The sequence below is a fragment of the Lissotriton vulgaris genome, chromosome 9, assembly GCF_964263255.1.
Source record: "Lissotriton vulgaris chromosome 9, aLisVul1.2, whole genome shotgun sequence".
NCBI classification, from domain to species: Eukaryota; Metazoa; Chordata; class Amphibia; order Caudata; family Salamandridae; genus Lissotriton; species Lissotriton vulgaris.
Window position 1 is genome coordinate 1113919727 of NC_141697.1, and position 20097 is coordinate 1113939823.

The 20097-nt window shown below is 46.8% G+C and overlaps 1 protein-coding gene across 1 annotated transcript in view; it reads left to right on the forward strand.

The window, feature by feature from the left end:
* DNAH12 (dynein axonemal heavy chain 12) overlaps positions 1-20097 on the forward strand; it is a 1291066-nt gene that overhangs the window by 1155589 nt on the left and 115380 nt on the right. The window contains exon 67 of the mRNA XM_086939114.1: positions 13826-13963. Within this exon, the coding sequence (XP_086795240.1) occupies positions 13826-13963 (138 nt within the window). The remainder of the gene's footprint in view (positions 1-13825; positions 13964-20097) is intronic.

Genomic DNA, 20097 nt, shown 5'->3' on the forward strand with positions numbered 1-20097 from the left:
CTATCCATGTGGGCTCCCAGCCCCTTTAGACCCCCCGCCTGAAACAGCCACCCCCTGTCAGCAAAAGATAACCGTATGACAGCAATGTAGAGAAATTAGAGGGTACCGTGAGTTACCGCTCAGCCTCGTGGAGCAAACAATTGCAGGTCCAACACTTGTAAAAGCCATGCCAACCCATCCCGATCCAGCCGATCTTAACCTTGGCCCTTACGAACAAAAACACGATCCCCTTCCAGCGAGACCCAGAGGCACACAAAGAAGCAATAAAGAAGAGAAGAGTCAGCAAAAATCAGCCCATGGCTACAAGCAGGCAGTGAGTCCTCAAGAACCGTAGATGCAGACAAACTCTCCCTCCGAGATGAATAGTCCCAATGCGTCTTGAACAGGAGTCGTAGCGTCGCCAGGAAAGGAGAAGATGACCACAAAAGAGTTGAAAAGTCACAGACAAAAGTCTCCGGAAGGGGAACGCCTGGCGATATCTCCAAAGCCGGCAATAGTGAAAAGTTAAGCAATACCATGCCATCCTCGGGAACACAGTCTACCAGTGCACCGTCCTATGATTCCATTACTCGTTTCTTTACGGGGTCCTTGCACGGAGTCAAAATGGCCGCGTTTTGAATGGCTGTAGAGTCCCGATTCAACAATAAGGCCGGGCCCGGTTCCACCAGGAGAATTTCAGATAGGCGCGAATCCAACCTGCTCAGCAAAGTATCCACATGTAAGCGGAACGCCCAAAGTTCTGCCAGTATTAGCCGCAGCGATGGTTCATGCACCGTTCGATCCATAATATCGTGTTCGGTATCAATCACTATCACCTCCTCGGGTGATTCCGGTACCCACGGGGTGGGGATAGACAGGATCTCGAACGTGCAATTGCGAAGGGTGACCAGTTAAGGCCGCAGGCCAGTGACCCCGAACCACCGAACGCCGGCGGGAGCAAACCGGGCCGCGGAACTGGGGCCCCCACCCGCAGCCAGCAGCACTCAGACTCACTTCTCCGTCGATACTGAGCAATGAAGACGATCGCCACCAAATCCGGGCTGAAACAAAGCCTCCACTCCGGTCGACCGGGCCCAGCCTGAGTCACCTGGCGATGTTGTTGCACTACAGCCCGGCCGTGAAAGTACTACAGGCCCCGGATTTACTGCTGGAGCAGGCCGCAAACTTACACTCGATGTAACTCCGTCAAACAAGATGATGATAAAAGTTTCCGGATTTCACCATCGGAGTGCGGGACAGTGCATGCACACAGAGGCTAGGCGTTGAGTCAGGATAACATGCAGGATATTGCGGCGGGTTACGAGGGTCGACGGAGCCAGGAGCCTAAGCAGCATCTTGCTTGCTGACGTAGCTCCTCCCCCCAAGACTTTCTTGATAACAGAACACAGACTTTTTCATTAGGCACCTTTAAGTCTCGCACAAAGTCAATTGACAAGGAGATGCCACAGGGATCTTGTTTAAGCCGTACTTTATTTAACATCTATGCAGCTCATGCTGTAATTTCCAGCTCCTTTGGTTTCGATATCATATCATATGCAGAGATACACAGTTGGTAATCTCCTTTGATAATAATATGAAGGTAATTAAGTAGCAGTTCTCCAACGACATGAAGGCTACTGCAGGTTGTTGGCTACCAACTGCTTACAATTGAATGCCGAAAAAACAGATTGTTATTTCGCAAAGCCCAGCTATCCTGATATTTGAACTGGTGGTCATCCAATCTTGGTGATGATCTTATGCCTAAGTAGGTAGTCAAAAACCTTAGCTTAAAAATTGCCCAGTCTTTTTCTATGTAAGACCATGGTGCTGCCATTAGCAGCAGCTGTTTTAACAAATTGCATCTGCTGAGGAAGGCTTTCCCTTTTCTTCCACCCTCATCTATGAAAACTTTAGTCAAGGCCCTGATTAGTAAATTGGACTACAGCAATATTTTGCTTGCCACTGTGTAGGAAAGTAGGATCTGCTTTCATGATTACCCCATCTTTTTGCCCGTTGTCAGTGTGTTTGTGACTTAGCCTACTGGGATCCTGATAATCAGTACCCTAGCAACTATGCTCTCTCCTAAAATGGTTCTGGTAAGTACTTTGGTACATCCCCAATTGGCTACTAGTGAACCCTTATAAATCCCTAGTAGATGGTACTGAGGTACCCATGGCATAGGTACACCCAGGGACTGCAGCATGTATTGTGCCACCCATGGGAGTCCACTTAAACTGTGACTAGAGGCCTGCCATTGTAGCCTGTGTGATGTGGTGCTTGTACCTCTCATGACAGATATAATTTTCCTTATATCTGAAGTTACTGGACTGAAAACCTCTAAGTTACCCCTCTGGTAGGCCCTTTAGTCCTGTTGGCAGGGTGCTTGGTTATAAGTCTGAGGGTGCCCCTACATAAGCAGGACACCCCTACAAACTCTGGAGTCGATTCTCTAGGCTTTGTAAGTGCGGTCAGACATATAGTGGACAACAGTCATTACGAGATGTCTAACTATATAATGGCTTCACCGTACCTGGTTATGTTTGATATCAAACATGGCAGATTTATATCCCAACACCGATGTTGAAAGTATGATCCCAGGTACTAGGGGGTTCTGTAGGGTACCCCCAGTACTCCCAGTAACAACCTTTCAGGGTCTACTAGCAAGCTAGTGCTACTGCCAGTCACAGACACAACTCTGTGCTCCTGCTGCTGAGCCAAGCTCGAGCAGGGGAAGGTGGAACAATAGGTTTCCTGTCACAGGGAGGTGTGATCACCTCCCAGACAGGACTTATTGTATTGGGCTGGGGTGGGGGTGCTTCCTAGCACCACCAGACTGCTTTGAAGAGCATAGATGTTACCCTCCTTGCATACTCCAGTTTGAGCCAGTTCAGAAACCCTTGGTTCCCGCTCTGGATTGAAACTGGATAAAGGACAGGGGAGTATCCTCCCCTCTCTCCATCCCCTCCTCTGGAAGGGACCCTACAGTGCTTCCAAGCCTTACATTCGGGTATTTAAGTGCTCCCTGTGGGTGGGTCCTCAGATTTGTCGTGGGACCAGACTCAATCTTGAAAGTACGTCACTCTTCAACCGTCTGGACACTTGGACTTCGTTGGACTTCAAAATGAACCAAGACTTCAACCAGGGAAGGCTTCTGCTGCTCCTAGTCTCGACATTCTTCAAATCTTCTACGTCATCTGTGTCTGTGCTTCATGCAGGTTCTCCACCTGTTGGCATCAAGGACACCAGAAGAAATCGCCCTTGGAGAGAAGGAGTCACTCCCCTGCATCTTCAAGCACCGCAACGTAGCTGACCGGTCTTCTGCTCCTACAGACTTCCTGAGGCCCAGTACCACAGGTGGTGGTTCTGCAGCTCCCTAGAGGCCCGACCTGTCTTCTGAGAAGTTTTGAGGACAGTATCCCTTGTTGGGGCTGCTGGGAACAAACCCCTGTGCACTGCGTCAACTTGCCCTTGGCAAGGCCTGTTGGGTGTGCTCTACAGAGATCTTCGGCTCACAAGAAGCTCCAGACTCCAGCTTCTGATGGATACATCTGCCAGTGGATTCCTCACCTTGTGAATATCCCCTTGGGTCAGCAACATTCTGAAATTCTTTTTGTAGCTTTGCGCGGACGTGGACGACGTCACAGAGGCACGACACCGCGCGCGACTCCGCTGACGTCACTGACTCCATAATAGGTCCACGCCGGCGTGATGACGTCAGTTCCCTTTTTTCCGCGTCGTGGACGCTAACGGTTTCTAGGGATCCTCTGTAGCTGTTGGTAACTTTGTAACTGTTGGCTTCATTTCGGTGTCCTTTTCCTTCTTTGTGTCGAGATGTCAACGAAGAAGACTGGAGTCAAGCCCTGCGGAGAGTGCGGCAAGACGATGTCTATTACGAATCCGCATGAGTGCTGCGTTTGGTGTTTGAGTTCGGACCATGACGTTGAGGAATATTCATCCTGTAAGAAAATGAATCCTAAGGCTCTCCGTGAGAGGGAGGCGAAACTCCTTGTTGCAAAGCTGAAGAGCAGGAAGGACAAGAAGAGGTCGAGGTCACAGACTCGTCGTTCGAGGTCGAGGTCTCGCTCGAAGTCGCGCTCGAGGTCGCGCTCGAGGTCGTCTTCGGTGCATGCTTCGAAGTCATTGAGGAAAAGCACAAGAAGAGATCTCATGAGTCTCGTCATCACTCTGAGAAGGACTCGAGCTCGAGACCGAAGTCGCAGGTGAAGTTGCTTCGCAAGGATGTGGAGGCTCCGACTCCGGAGGTTCAAGTCTCCGATGGTGAGGCTTCGCCTGTGAATTTGCATGTTCATTCACCGAAGCCGATGTCGAATCCTTCTCCGGCTCCGACTCATTCTTCTGACCAGGAGGTTAAGGGAGAAGAAAAAGATGGAGGAGAAGAGAAGGCTCCATTGCCTGCGGGTTCGTCGACCCCGGTGCATCAGCCTGAGGTGGAGGTCGAAGTCGAGAAGACTCCGCTCCGTCGAGAGCAGCCTGTGAGCTCATATCCAGCTTTTCCTGCTCCAGGTCAGGACCCTACTCAGTTCCTGAATGCTATGTATGGAGTTTATTCAAGAGCAATGTACCCCTCTGGTGCACCGGTTGGTCCCACGGGTCCATTAGCATACAATCTGGGTATCCCCCAGACTTACGCTCCTGCGCCTTTTATGCCATTTATGCCGGTTCCGACGCCACCTTGGCTTTTCTCGGCGCCGCCGAAGCCTTCGACGCTGAGACCTTCGACGACGACACCCTCGACGCCAATGCCGAATCCGATCCGACCTTGTGTTCGGCGGTCTGGTCCTCCGGCTTCAGGCTCGACGCCGGCTCCGGCTCCGACGGAGTCGATTCCGGATCCATGGACTTCATTCATGAAGGAGAGGTCGAGGCGTGAGGCACAGAGACTTCTGGAAGAGCAGAGGTACCGTGAAGCAGAAATGGAAGAGGGTGAGCTGCAGGATTCAGAAGATCTTTTTGATGATCTGAGAGAGGCTAGTGGTCTTGAACTGTCCCCTGATTGGGATTTGGCCTCTGTTTCTGACGCCCCTTCTAAGGATGGGACACCTTATCACGTGGTTATAAGGAAGGCTGCAGACTTGTTGAATTTAACACTTTCTACTGCAGAGTATAAAGCTAATATACTGACTGAAGTCCTTCATTCACCTACCTCTGTGGTCGTGCCTATGCTCCCTTTCAATGATGCTTTGGCGGAGCCTATATCTGAGGTTTGGAAAAGACCGCTTGCAGCCCCTGCTGTTTCAAGGGCGGTTGCAAGAAGGTACAGGGTGGCGCCTGATGACCCAGACTTTTTATCCACACACCCCTTGCCAGAGAGCTCGGTTGTGCAGGCAGGCTGCTCGAAAAAATCTGCGGGCGCTTTTCCACAGGTTCCTGGGGATAAGGAATCAAAGAAGCAGAACCAGGCTGCTAAAAAAGTATTTTTCTCGGCAAGCATGACAAATAGACTGATCCTACTTGTCTTATGGGACGCTATATCCATGCTTTGATGGATTCAGTCAAACAGCTGGTTCCAAAGCTTCCTGCCGCTAGACAGGCCATTCAGAGTGGTCTGGACACTGCTGACTCGGTGGCAATATTGATGGGTTCTTCAGTGGCCACTAGAAGAGCGGCATGGCTTAAATCCTCTGAATTCTCTGCGGATGTCCAAGCTGCCTTGATGGATTTGCCCTTTGATGGGTTAGGATTGTTTGGAAAGAAGGCTAATGCTGCTTTAGAAAGGTTCAAGGACAGCAGAGCAACAGCGAGATCTTTGGGCCTACAGTCTAGAGGTACTGCGGTGAAAAGGTTCAGAGGTTTTGACAGGTCTTCCTTTCAGACCTACAGGCAGCCACACAGCAGCAGCCGCAGCAGCAAAATACGCTGTACAAGTCGTACATAGGCAGGCAAAGAGCTCGTCCTAGGGGTTGTCAAGCCTCCTCCTCCTCTACCTCTTCCCAACCCCCTGCCACCACAGCAAAGCAGTCCTAGTTCCGCCATTATGGATCATGAGGGCCCAGTGGGGGGCCGGCTTACCCATTTTCTACAAGATTGGGAATTGATTACATTGGATCTTTGGGTTCTCAATCTCGTAGAGAATGGGTATGCTCTTCCCTTCTGGGAATTTTCCCCAAGTACCCTCCTTGCCAAGGTTTTTGTAGGGAGGACCACCTGCTGCTCTTGCAGGAAGAAGTCCTGGCTATGTTCAGAAAGGGTGCGATAGAGGTGGTTCCAGAGCAGGAGAGGGGTTAGGGATGCTACTCCCTGTATTTCCTGATCCCCAAAAAGGATGGCAGACTTCGTCCAATCCTGGATCTCAGGATCTTGAACCTTTACCCGAAGCAGGAGAAGTTCAAGATGCTCACCCTTGCGCAGGTTCTTCAAGCGATGCTGGAAGAAGACTGGGTGGTGTCGATCGACTTGCAGGATGCGTATTTCCACATCCCTATTCTGAAGTTGCACAGAAAGTATCTCCGTTTTACGGTGGGGTCGCAGCACTACCAGTTTGTGGTCCTTCCGTTTGGTCTTACTACTGCGCCTCAAGTCTTCACCAAGGTGATGGCAGTGGTGGCTGCACATCTCAGAAGGTCAGGGGTTCCGGTTTTCCCTTATCTGGACGATTGGCTGATCAAAGCAGAATCTCCAGAGAAAGTGCTCCATCATCTGCAAGTCACAACTCAGTTGTTGTACAGGTTGGGTTTTTCAATAAATGTACCCAAATCTCACCTGGTGCCCTCCCAGCGCAACCTGTTCATAGGTGCAGTACTGGATACTACTGTATGTCGGGTAGTTTGTCACTTTTTTCGGACGTGGGGGACTGCTCAGGTGGACCTGTTCGCCACTCGCCAGAATGCTCACTGCCCGTTATTCTGCAGCCTCCAGTATCCGATGCAGGGAGTGTTGGGGGATGCGTTTCAGTTGAGTTGGGGCTCACAATTCCTTTACGCTTTTCCTCCCATACCCTTGATTCCTTGAGTTCTGAAGAAGATTCGCCAAGAACGGGCCCAAGTCATTTTGGTCGCTCCGGATTGGCCAAGAAGGGTGTGGTACACAGATCTTCTCCACCTCTCCTTGTGCCCGCCGCTCCGTCTCCCTTTCAGGGCAGATCTCCTCTCTCAGATGGAGGGGCAGGCTCTACACCCCCACTTCCAGACCTTACACCTTCATGCCTGGATATTGAACGGGGCAACCTGAATTCCTTTTCTCTCCCACATGATGTGGTGGATGTCATTCTAACGGCCAGGTGTGACTCCACTAAGTCAATCTATTCTTACAGATGGTCTAAATTTGTGACTTGGTGTGGAGAGAAGTCCATTGACCCTTTGAGGGCTCGTTTGTCATGTACTCCTATTTGCTCATTCTTTAGCGCAGCAAGGTTTTGCTTTGTCGGCATTTCTCTGCCTGCCGGATCAGCTGTCCTTATTTAAATCTCCTATTGTTTTAAGATTTCTGAAGGGCCTTACAAATAAATTTCCTCCTATTCCTTTTATTGTGCCTCAATGGGACTTGAATCTGGTGCTTATTTTCCTAATGGGTTCCCCTTTCGAACCTTTACATAATTGTCCCTTGAGGTTGTTGTCTTTTAAGACGGTTTTCCTAGTTGCAATTACCTCGGCAAGGAGGGTAAGTGAGCTTCAAGCTCTTAGTTCGAAGCCCCCATTCTTGACCATTCATGCTGAACGAATGGTTCTTAGGACCAGGGCTGCTTTTCTGCCTAAGGTGGTAACGTCCTTCCATCTAGGACAGTCTATTACCCTTCCTACCTTCTATCCTCCCCCTCACCCTTCCAAGGAGGAGGAGAGGCTTCACCGTCTGGACCCTAAGAGGGCGGTGAGCTTTTATCTTGATAGGACTAAAGAGTATTGAGTTGATGACCAGCTGTTTGTTGGATTTGCTGGTTGCAGAAAAGGAAGAGCTGTGCACAAGCGCACACTTTCGAGCTGGATAATTCTATGCATCAAGATCTGCTACGCCCTGGCTGGTAAGGAACCTCCAGAGGGTATAAGAGCCCACTCTACTAGAGCAAAGTCTTCAACTTCTGCTTTGTCTAGGGGTGTACCTGTTGAGGACATTTGTAAAGCGGCAACTTGGGCCTCCCTCCACACTTTCGCGAAGCACTACTGCTTGGATACCGAAGTGAGGAGGGAAGGCCACTTTGCGCGTTCTGTCCTCCAGGATTTTCTAGTATAGGAGAGTGGACACCCTCCGCCGGGAGTGGGGAATGCTGTGGGAATCTTTTCACAAGGTGAGGAATCCACTGGCAGATGTATCCATCAGAAGAACAAATTACTTACCTTCGGTAACGCTTTTTCTGGTGGATACAATATCTGCCTGTGGATTCCTTACTGACCCACCCTCCTCCCCGTTGTCCACTCTTCTATACCTGAGTAAATGTGATGTTAATAGGTTTTTTATTGTTGAAGGAAAAGTTTTATTTCTATTGCTTTTCTGCTTGGTTTTACACTGTGTGTTTTCTTGACATTTGTGTACTGTGTATTCTGTGTATATATCTACTGATGTTGATCTGTCCGTGTGCCTCGAAGGCACGGAAAAAAGGGCGGAACTGACGTCATCACGCCGGCGTGGGCCTATTATGGAGTCGGTGACGTCAGCGGAGTCGCGCGCGGTGTCGTGCCTCTGTGACATCATCCATGTCAGCGCGAAGCTACAAAAAGAATTTCCGAATGTTGCTGACGCAAGGGGATATTCACAAGGTGAGGAATCCACAGGCAGATACTGTATCCACCAGAAAAAGTGTTACCGAAGGTAACTTGTTCATCTCACCCTCCAAAGAACAGTGTCCTCCCTGCAGTCCCTGCATCATGGGCCTCCATCTTGGGTGAGCTGCCCCAGGTCCTCTAGCGACACCTGTGCCTTTGGCCTTGCACTTGGCAAGTCCCTTGGACCTTGCTGGTCCCAATGTTTCTCCTTCTTTGTTTACAATGCCAGTTGCGGCTACCAAGGCTTATTTGTGCTCCCACTGGACACTGACTACCTAATCACCAACAACGGACATGGGGCCGATCATGCACAGCTCCTGGTCTTCCTCAGCATCGCCTGGTCCTCACAGCTGCAGCTGCAAGGTCACTATCTTCACTTTTGAATCTCTCGACACCGGTGGACATTGTGCTTCCATGCCTCCTGGTCACCTCTGAGTAGCATAGAATCTGTCCTCTCATCATGCAGGTTCTTCTCTTCCTGAATCCACCCTTGGATCCCACCGGACTTCTTCAAGGACTCCTGCAAAGGCATTTCTTCAGAAGTTTCCTATTGTTGTCTATGGCAGGTTCCAATGTCTCTTCACCCCTATGCACCCAGCTCTCATGGTGCAGGAAACCTGGTTCATGGGGCATCCACAGGTGGGGTGGCTCTCCAATCTTCCACCCTCCAAGGGGTTCCTTCCGGGTCTTCTGGGAAGGGTCCATAGTCCATAAAACTGCAACTTCTCCATTGACTTCCATTGAGCATGTAGCTGTGTTTCCCCTCTGCACACAGCCTCCATAGGGTTTCTTGTGCCCCGGCTCCTCTGGGTCTTCTGGACCAAGTCCCATTCTCCCCAGTTTGCATTCTACTTTATTGTATATGGTTTGGTCTCCCCCTGGAGACCACTGTGTTTTGTGCTACTTACCTGATTATTTTGTAAGTATTTTTGTGTGTGCTATTGATATCTCCAGGTAGGAAATATACCAATGTGGTTGTTATCATGTGTTATAATAAATTGACTTATTTGTGTAAACACTGTGTGGTTTCTTTTCATTCAACTTGCAATATTGATTCAAGTTGGTACAACAAGGTGCTTTACACTCCTTCAAGATAAGCATGAAAGCTGCTCTCTACAGCTACCACTTTGAGAGCTTTCTATGGTTATGAAAGACCACTAAAATCCCCATATTGGTTGTCTGGATTAGTGCAAGGTGCATCTCTTGATTAAGTGTGCACCATATACTAAGCCAGCTTCCTCCACACAGCTAATGGGACTTTATTAGTGAAACTGCAAGTGGCACAAAAAACAGCATCCTAGTTTGTCTGCAATCTTCCTGCTGGCTCCTCCTTTGAACCTCTGTTGAGATCACTGCATTGGTTACCTATCAAGAAACAGCCTATTTTCTAAATCTGTTTTCTGACCTATAACTCTCTAATGAGCAATGGTCCTACTTATCTAACCTAGAAACACAAATGCTACTTCCCGACCTGGGACTTACTGTCTAAAGACAAAGGCAAACTGTGTATTCACTTGAGATGATGAGGGGGACGATCTTATACCTACTTGGCACCGATTTACTGGAAAAAGCTACTATTCCATGCCCGCACTTGTTCTAATTTTGTCAGTTTCAAGAAATCTCTTAAAACAGCTCTGTTGTAAGGCTGGTGCTTGGTGTCTTGACTGTACCCTTCTCTAGTGCCAAGATACCCATTTGGAAGTGATTAGTTGGGATATAACTATACGTTTAGGTTCACATAACATCCTGGATGGGAAAGCTGCCTGTTACCTAAAAATGGCCTCTTGTTGAACTTCGTAGAGGCCTTTCCTTTCACTACTCAGAGTCCTGCCGAAGATCAGAGACAGCCCAGGGAGGTCGCTTATCCAATTGGCTTCAACCTTTTTCTGCCAGATTTCCTCAATACTTCTTCATCTATATTAGAATTAAGATATCTGCCTCCCCCAGCGGTGAATGTAATTATGCTGCAGCTCTCTCTGTCCTGCAGAGTTAGTATTTCCACTGCCTTGGCATCTCTGCAGAGAACCTGCACATTCTGTTGACAGCCAAGAAGTCCTCCACCACAGTGCAACAATACTAGAGCAAGAGACTACGTTTCTGTCATAGGACCTAGCTAAAGAAGATTAAGCCACTAACTGCCAGATTCATCAAAGACCCGTTTTGCGAGTCTGTAATAGCGATTCATAAGGAATCGCTATTACAGACACGCAAAACGGGATTCATGTAGGAATCGCAAAATAAATTGCGATTCCTACACAGTCCTTATTTGCGATTAGCAAATTGCTAATCGCAAATAAGGAATAACTCCCCATTCATTCCTATGGGCCTAAAGGCCCATAGGAATGAATGGGGAGTTATTCCTTATTTGCGATTAGCAATTTGCTAATCGCAAATAAGGATGCGATTTCAAGGGTGCTAGGGGTGTCCAAAGGACACCCTGTAGCACCCCTGAAAGGTAATCTACGTTGGTGTTGCGCACACACATGTCCAAAGGACAGGTGTGTGTGCATTATGCAACTTAGAAAAATGCTTTTAAAAGCATTTTTCTATGTTTTCGCTATTTACCACGAGGTTTGACCTCGCGGTAAATAGCGGGCCGAAATTGCGATTTCGCAATTTACAAATGGATGATGAATTGCATTTAAGGAATCTCAAATAGAGATTCCTTAAATGTAATTCCTTGCAAAATAGCTAAATCGCTATTACCGATTTTTGCATTTGGGATGATGAATCCCAAATGCAATAATTGCACTCGAAAAGGGCCAGATTCTGAGAATCTGGCCCTTTGCGAGCGCAATTCAGCTTCATGAATCTGGCCGTAAGGGCCAGATGTAGGTGGCCCAATACCGGTCAGTAACAGCCGAAATTACCGAATTTCGGCGGTTACCGACCGGTATTGGGCTTTTAGATGTAGGTGGCATTTTTTTAGGATTCAGTATTATACCGAATCTGTAATTTAAGGATTTGGTAAAATACCGAATTCTTAACATACCGGATTGGTAAATTACAGAATCCAGGATGTAGGGAGCACTCAAGTTAGTGCATTCCTCAGTTAAGGATTTGTTATTTACCACCAACTACAAGTTGGTGGTAAATAATGAAAGCCTTTGAAAGAGCATTTTTTTTGCTTTTCCAACAGTGCGATGTGGCAGACATACATACCCTTAGGGCATGCATGTGTGCCACATGGGCACCCATACACAATTGAGGGGAGCAACAGGGTGTCAAAGTGACACCCTGCCACCCTTCAATCTTTTCCCCCTTTAACCGAATCGGTATTTACCGATTCAGTAATTGACATTCATTCCTATGGGCCTCCAGGCCCATAGGAATGAATGGCACTTACCGAATCGGTAAATACCGATTCGGTAAATACCGAATCTTAACGATTCGGTAATTTTTACCTAATTTTTAGCTACATATCATTTACTGATTCATAAATACCGAATCGGTAAAATTCGGTATTTACGAATCGGTAAATACTATTTACCTACATCTAGCCCCAAATTGCTCAGTGCATAATGTTTTCACTTTTTCTGTGACAGTCATGCATGCAGGTGCACTTGTGCAAGACCTGCATAGTGATCCCTGGGGCCATTAGAACCAGTCATAAGGAGTGCACCTATGAGGTTGTTAAATTGTTCAATGTCTTCCGATTAATTTGAATCACATGTTCTGTCTGGTCAAGCACCCCACAGACATTTGGCACCTCAACCTGATTCTGTTCAGATTGGTGCACAAACCATTTGAACCAATGGCCTTCTGTGATATGAAGCATCTTTCCCGACAGTCTTCCATACTTGTTGCTATAACTTCAGACAGGTACATTACTCATCTGCAGGGGCTATGCGGTTCAGAGAAGTAGATGTACACCATGGTTGATCAGGGCAAGGTGGTACTGAGGGCATATGCCACAATTGTTTATTTAATTATTTAAAAAGTTTTATATAGCACTTCAAGACCCGGAGGTAGCAGAGCGCTTTACATTAGCATTAAGATTCCAGTCGGTACAGTAGATTCAGCGGGATCAAAAAATATACAGACATTACACATTAGAAAAAACACTTCTCAATTTTATTCTCCACTTCACGTTTTCTGCACTGCACTTCTATTCCTGTCCCATACACTCCACAATTTACATTGTTCTCATCTTGGCATCTATACCGTTTGACATTCTTGAACTCCGATATCAATGGAGTAAGAATGTTAGTCTTTACAAAAGGATACCCAAATGATGAAGCTAATCACCAGGTATGGTGAGTGATGGGAATCCATTCACATAAATCATATGTTTTTCTTCTGAATCTTGGTCTCTGGTGAGCTATTCCCTATCTTTCTCCACTTCTTAGACATTCGGATATATCTTGTATTTATAAGTGTAAAGCTGCATTCAGGCTGCAATGGTAGACCTGCAACATGTTCTAAAGTGCTGCCTAAGTGGGTGGGACAATAAGTGCTGCAGGCCCACACTAATAGCATTTAATTTACAAGCCCTGGGTATTTGGTGTACCACTCTAAAAGGGACTTAAAAGTACATTAAATATGCAAATTGGGTATATGCCAATCAAACCATGTTTAAGGGAGTGAGCACAAGCACTTTAGCACTGGTTAGCAGTGGTAATGTGCACAGAGTCCTATGGCCAACACAAATTGAGCAAAATTGGAGGCAAGCAGGCACAGAATTTGGGGGAAGACCACCTTAAGGCTGACAGGTCTAACACCCAGCTATGTAGGTGCAGGAATAAGAGGTGTCTCAGTGTATGAGAGATACCTGAGTTCACGGCACAAGGTGTGTGAAGCTCTGTTTTAACAGCAATTAAGTCATGTAATCAGAGTATTGAAATGTATTGGTAAGTAAAGAAGTAATGCCCCACCTTTATGTTTAAATTATGTTTTATTATTTGAATGTTTCTAAGTATTACAAAAAGAACTTAATGCCATGTGACAATATATATTTCAAGGTGCGCTAACTATGCCAGAAATGTTTAACGCCATTGTGTGTAAGGTACAGCTGTTTCCAAGTCTCTTTTTGGATAGCAGTAGTCTGGATTACATAAACATGCCATGAGCTGAAATCACTATATTCAAATAAAGCAGACAATGTTCAAATGTGCTATTTTTTCTTTTTAAAGATATGGGAGAAGTTGCTGTTTGGTGTTTGCTTTTTCCATGCATTGGTGCAAGAGAGGAAGAAATTTGGCCCTCTTGGCTGGAACATCCCATATGGATTCAACGAGTCTGACTTACGTATAAGTGTAAGACAGCTGCAGGTAATGTAACTTTGTATATTTATTTCAGTACCTTCATTTATGGATACTACTACATGTTAAATACGAATTTCTACAGAGGATTGATCCTTGATCGTTCAACACAAATCATAATGGAGTTGCTACAGTGTTTCTAACTGCAGTACTGGGTAACACAAATATCTTTACTCACTTTTTTCTTGCAGTAGATGCATAGTCTGCCTCATTACCCCTTTGAGATCAGGTAAAATTTTCCAGCATCCTTGTTGAAGCAAGCAATATTTTACAACATTATGACTTTATAATTACGCTGTAAATGAAGTCTTCAGTAAAAAAAAATTGATGTGTTTTAGAGTGAGCACTTTTACTCCAAATCTTAAATTACTGTGTTTATAAGAACTATTTATATAGGTATGTTACCAGAATATCATTCTAAGTATATTGTCTGAAATAAATATTGTGTCCTAAATATTTTCTGTAATTGGACAGTATTTTGTATAGTATAATTAAGAATCAGTATTTATGTCAGACAATGTTTTTCTAAGAGCTAATCTTACCCACAACATATTTATAAGGGTGCCGTTTATTCAGTGAAAAATAGATAGAGAGCTTTCAAAATTAGGAAAAGTGTTATGAGACGCAATATTTGCAGTTAGTGGGACGTTTTTCAGCCTATCCCCACATTTGGTGTTAGAAACAGTGTTCTTTTTTAACAATGCCTTCAGTGTTTAAATCCTGTGGATCTTGTGACAAATAAATGTTGATCATAGATCCTCATACCATCTATTTGTGGTGCCTGGGAGCCCACCATGACTCAGAGGAGTGTGGTTCCTGTCATAGACATTGGCCAAAGGCGTTAAGAGCAACCCCGGGCGGCTAACTACGCTCCGCCTGCGGAGTTTGCAGAGTTTTGCCAACTCTGTGCTCCATTGGGAACGTGGAGATCAGGCAAACCTCCAACTCTGTGGCGGAGCGGAGTTAGCCCCTTAGCCCTTGCACCACGGCCCTTGCCCTCCAAAAAAACCACTTACCTGCTTGCTGGTGTTTCTAGGCTGCCCTCCTCCTCTCCGTGGTGCCTCCTCCTCACTGCTGTCCTCGTCCTTGCTGCAAACCCCTACATTTTACATCTTGCGTAGACTGTGCATGGGTTTGCGAATGGTGATGAGGACAGCGGCGAGGATGAGAGACCACAGTGAGGAGGAGGGCATCCCGAAGACGTCAGAGAGCAAGGACGTGTTTTTTTTTAATTGGGTGTGGGACTGGGGCGGAGCGGAGTTCCACTGAGTTTTTTTTTAACTCTGTGGAACTACGCGGAGTGCCACCCAGCGTACTCCACCCTCCCTTAGTTGAGAGAGTGCCAAATGAAACATCTGGAGGTGCAACTATCTGCGGCACCATTGCATCTTAAGTCTTCATCAAAGTACAGGAACTGGTCAAGGAGCTGTTTGGTTGAGGTACTGTCTTCGTTAACATTGAGGGAGACTCCAAAGCCCCATTAGTCGCAATATAAGTTTGTTTCCAAGCCATTTCCCAACCTTCAGTTGTGGAGCTTTCCCTGGAGTCCACCTCACACCTCCCTAAATATCCTGGAGCAGGGGCAACTCTAGCCCAAACGCAGGAATATTACACTTCCCTGCAAGTCTTTCGGCCTCAATTTTTCTCTGGCACACTTTCTAACCCCAAGGTGGAGGAAAGTGCCTCAGCTGGACCCTCACCGACGGGCTCGTCCTTGGTGCCAGTCGTCGGGCCCTCTGAATCCATTATCAGATACAAGCTGGCACTGATACACAGCTCTTCATGGTCTTCACCTTTGGTGTTGGATTCGGGTCAGCCAATTACGTCAGCGGCGTCCATCAATTCCGCACCAGTTACTCTTCCAGATGTCGAATTATCGCCGCACGAGTGCCATACGGCATTGGATGCGGCACCGATGGAGCAATCCTCTTTAAGCAACTTTTCATCTGTCTCTTTATGGCCTGTTTATAAGAGGAGAATGTAGGGTATCACAAAGCTTTGGGCAATACTGTCCAGCCTCTCTTGGAGGAAAACTGGCTCACTGAACTGGGTGAGGCTAGTGGACTTGAGAGTTCTCCCCAGTTTCAGATTTACTTTCTCCGCCTGGTATGGCCAAAGATGTGAGTTTCTCTTATGTTGCGGTATTGAGGAGGGCAGCTGTTGCCTTCAAGTGTCAGCTTCCCTTAGTGGAATTATCCACAGACCTTTTGGTGGATGTTCTTCACCAGGGTAAGATGAGAATGGAACCCCTCCTCCCTTATAATGACATATTGTTATCGACTTGGACAAAGCCGGTAACAGGAATGTCTGTCCGCCCCTGGGGATCCTGATTGTCTTTTCAAAAATCCCTCCATAAAGGGCCTGATTGTGCAAGTAGCTACAGCCTCTGCGGACAGAAATGTCCTCCCTCTGGTCCCATCAAGTACTGAATCCAGATGGCTGGAAACTAGTGGGAGGAATATATTCTCTTCCATCAGTGCAGTATTAAGGTCTTTGAACACTACATGTGTTGTTAGCAGGTTTTCCCATGCTTTCTGGGACTCAGTGGAGAGTGTTCTGCCTTCTCTTCTTAGGAAGCCAAAGGTGAACTCCTACAGTTGGTACAGGATGGCCGAGCTGCGGCAAAATACATCATAAACTATAGTATTGACACCACTGATTCTGTGGGTAGAGCTATGACTCAGACAGTTGCTGTGCGCAGACATGCATGGATGCGTCAGTCTGTATTTTCGAAGCCTGTACAGAATACTTTGAAAGATATGCCATTTGTTGGTGTACATTTATTTAGTGTAAATGCTGATTCAGAGTTATGGCGATTTAGAGCTACAGGGTGTGATAAGAACTTCTAGACATGTGCTTGCAGGATCTGGTTGGATCGTTTGTTCTTTCTTTTTGATTTGTGTGTACAGAGGTGTTTATAAATATCTCAGTTGAAATGTGTATTCTTCTAGTTGCAACAAGTGTGGCAGTCCTGCTTACTGCTGGAGTTTATGGTTGTATGCCAACCGTGTGGTTCTTTACATGTGTCACCTGACTCTTACTTTCGGTCAGTTAACATTTTAATAGTGCATTCATTCTGCAGAATTCTTTTCAGCAAAGTTGTATTCTCTACAGTATATTTCCTGATTCATCACTTTTCAGGATTAATATTTACTGCTTGGCACAGAAGTGTTCACTTTCTTTTTCAGCTCTGTCGATGACAGTTTTTCAGCTGCTTATTTATGTTTGAGTTTTCATTGATACCTGATATACAGTTCTAGCATTTTGCTTTGCTCTGCAGAAGAGCTCACGCGCAAGAGTTGATACCTTCAAGGTACGTCCTGTACTCAATAAAGAGTATTTTGGTATGCTGTGTCAGCATTTTAAAATATATATATGCTGAGTTGGGTTTCTCGGTATGTGCACTATTGCATCTTTAGGGATGCAGAGTTCTACCCTCTGAGTTGGGTTATCTCTCTCGTACAATGTCATACATTTATGACGTTTTGTACCCCTTGTTAGGTACTTTGATATGTGTACCTTCATGGGAGTCTACAAATGTGTAATCATTGATGGTCACAAGATTATCATCTTGTGAACCGTACACTTGTGTTTTGCTCTTTAGTAGTTCTCTCTTATCGCCATTGCTATTTAATTGTCTCTTCTACACCTTCCTGTAGGCATGGTTGGTTTGTACATGTTCCCTGTACATAATTGTTATTTTCCCTGGGATTGTGTCATGCTATGAAAAAGGCTTCCCGGCACTTGCAAAGCCCAGAGAATGGAATCTGGTTTTTGTTGTTGTACCTCTGCTTATGCAGTCTGAGAGACACCCTGCCCTTGGGCTGAAGGACCTACCTTAGGGGTAACATAGGTTTTAAGTGCAGTGACCGGGAAAGAAAGGTACATGCACCATTTCACGAAGGCTGCAATAGCAGATCTGCAGACACAGTTTGCATGAGCTCCCATGGGTGGCATAGCACATGCTGCATCCCATCGGAAACACCTGGTGTACCAATGCCCTGGGTACCTTAGTACCATATACTAGGGACTTACAGGTGTACCCCCGTATGCCAATTGTGGGGTGGACAAAGCACTTGCCAGTCAATTTAGATGAGAGAGCACAAACACTGGAGTCCTGGTTAGCAAAGTAAGGCCTCAGGTAGTTCATATGACGCACCCTATGGCAGCTTCTTGGAATGCCTTGGTTCACCAGATAGGTGACCTCACCTTTCTTCTCCACAATTATATGGGGCCACTTCACTTATCTGGGAGTGCTCATGGAGCCACAAACTCTAGCATCCACACCTTATGCCCTAGCTGGTAAACAGTCAGAACAGCCTTTTGGTCATGCAATAACTTTTGCAGTTCTTGGCTGACCTCCAGGTTTTTAGTAGCGTACATAGTCTACAATCTCCTGCCTGGGAGGTTTGAGATGCTGTTCCCATCCCTCCTTTACCAACCCCTAACTGGATGTCCAAACAGAAGTTCAAATATACTATAACCCACTCCCTTCTGTGGAACCTCTCTATAGGCAAAAAGAAGGCAAGATAATCTCCTCCTGAGTTTGTCAAATAGTCCCATTATCATACCTTTCATGGTTTTGTTGAATCTTTCAACTAACCCATTGCCCTGCCGATGGTAGGAGGTGGTGAATTTATAAATTACGCCACACTCTTTCCACATAGCTTTCAGGTAGCCAGGCATGATGATTTCACCTCTGTCCGACACCACCTCCTTAGGAAAACCTACTCTGGAAAAAAATCCTAATAGGGCCTGGCAACTGCAGGAGCTGTATCGGTCCTAAGGGGAATAGCTTCTGAGTATCTGGTGGCGTGGTCCACCACCACCAGTATGTATTTACTCCCAGAGACTGTTAGAGGGTCTAGGGGACCAACTAAGTCAGTCCCTACCCTCTTGAAGGGAACCCAACCACTGGTATTGATATTAAGAGGGCCTTTGTAGTGCCACCGGATTTGCCACTGGCTTTGTAGGTGACATAGGAGTGACAAGACTCCTTGGTGACTTCAGACAAGTGGGGTCAGTGAAAGTGTGAAACAAGCCTGTCCCACATTTTGCTTTCCCCAATATGTCCTGCAAGAGGTTTGTCATGTGCTAAAGTTAAGAGGAATTCCCTAAACTTCTAAGAAACAAACAACCTCCTGGTAGCACCAGGCTTGGGATTCCTAGCCTTAGAATAAAGGAGTCCATCTTCCCAGTAAATCCTATGGGCTCCACTGACATCCCTTGCCTCTTCTGCAGCAGCTTGCTGTCTGAGGCTCGCAAAGGAGGGGCAGGATTTTAGCTCCAGACTCAATTCCTCACTGGCAGGTCCCTTTTCTCCCAGAAGCTCTGCCAAGCTCCTCAGGGACAGTTCCTTCACAAGGGGTGTAGGAAAGTGACCATTTTGCATGGCTACACCCTAACATGTTGCCAGATACCTGGTGCCAACTTGACTGAGTATGTGCTGGGATCCTGCTTACCAGGCCCTAGCACCTGTGTTCCTTCACAAAATTGTACTTTTGTATCCACCATTGGCACATGCTTGCCAACAGGTAAGCCCCTTGTAAAAGGTACCATGGGTACCAAGGGCCCTGTGACCAGGGAAGGCCTCTAAGGACTGTACCACCTATTGTGCTACCCTTAGAGACCCTTCACATTAACACTCCTACACTGCTATTGCAAGCTGCGTGTTTTGGTGCAGAAAAAAGTCAAGAGATTCTACATGGTACCCATCCCTGTGTGCCATGCCTTTAACCTACTCCCTGTGGCCTAGATAAATCATCTCTCTAGCAGGGTGAACTAGACCACCGGTGAGGGTACAGTTGCATGAGCACCGTACCCCTACAGTGTCTAAGTCCATTCATAGACATTGTAAGTGCAGTAAATGTCACCTGCGCCCCCATGGTCCCCAGATCGGCCTCGAGAGTGACACCTGCTATGTTGGAGCAGGCACTCACGGAACATCCCTGTCCTCTCTCGGGGGATCCGGAAAGAGACACTGAGGCCCTGCAGCGATGGCTGTCTGAGAGGTTAGATGATCTTGCCCCTAGGGCAAACCCCGGTCCACGGCGATACGGCAATCAGCGCCATGGTTTACGGAGGCGCTACGTATGGCTCGCAGCCAATGTAAGGTCGCTGAGCGGGCCTGGCGCCATCAATAT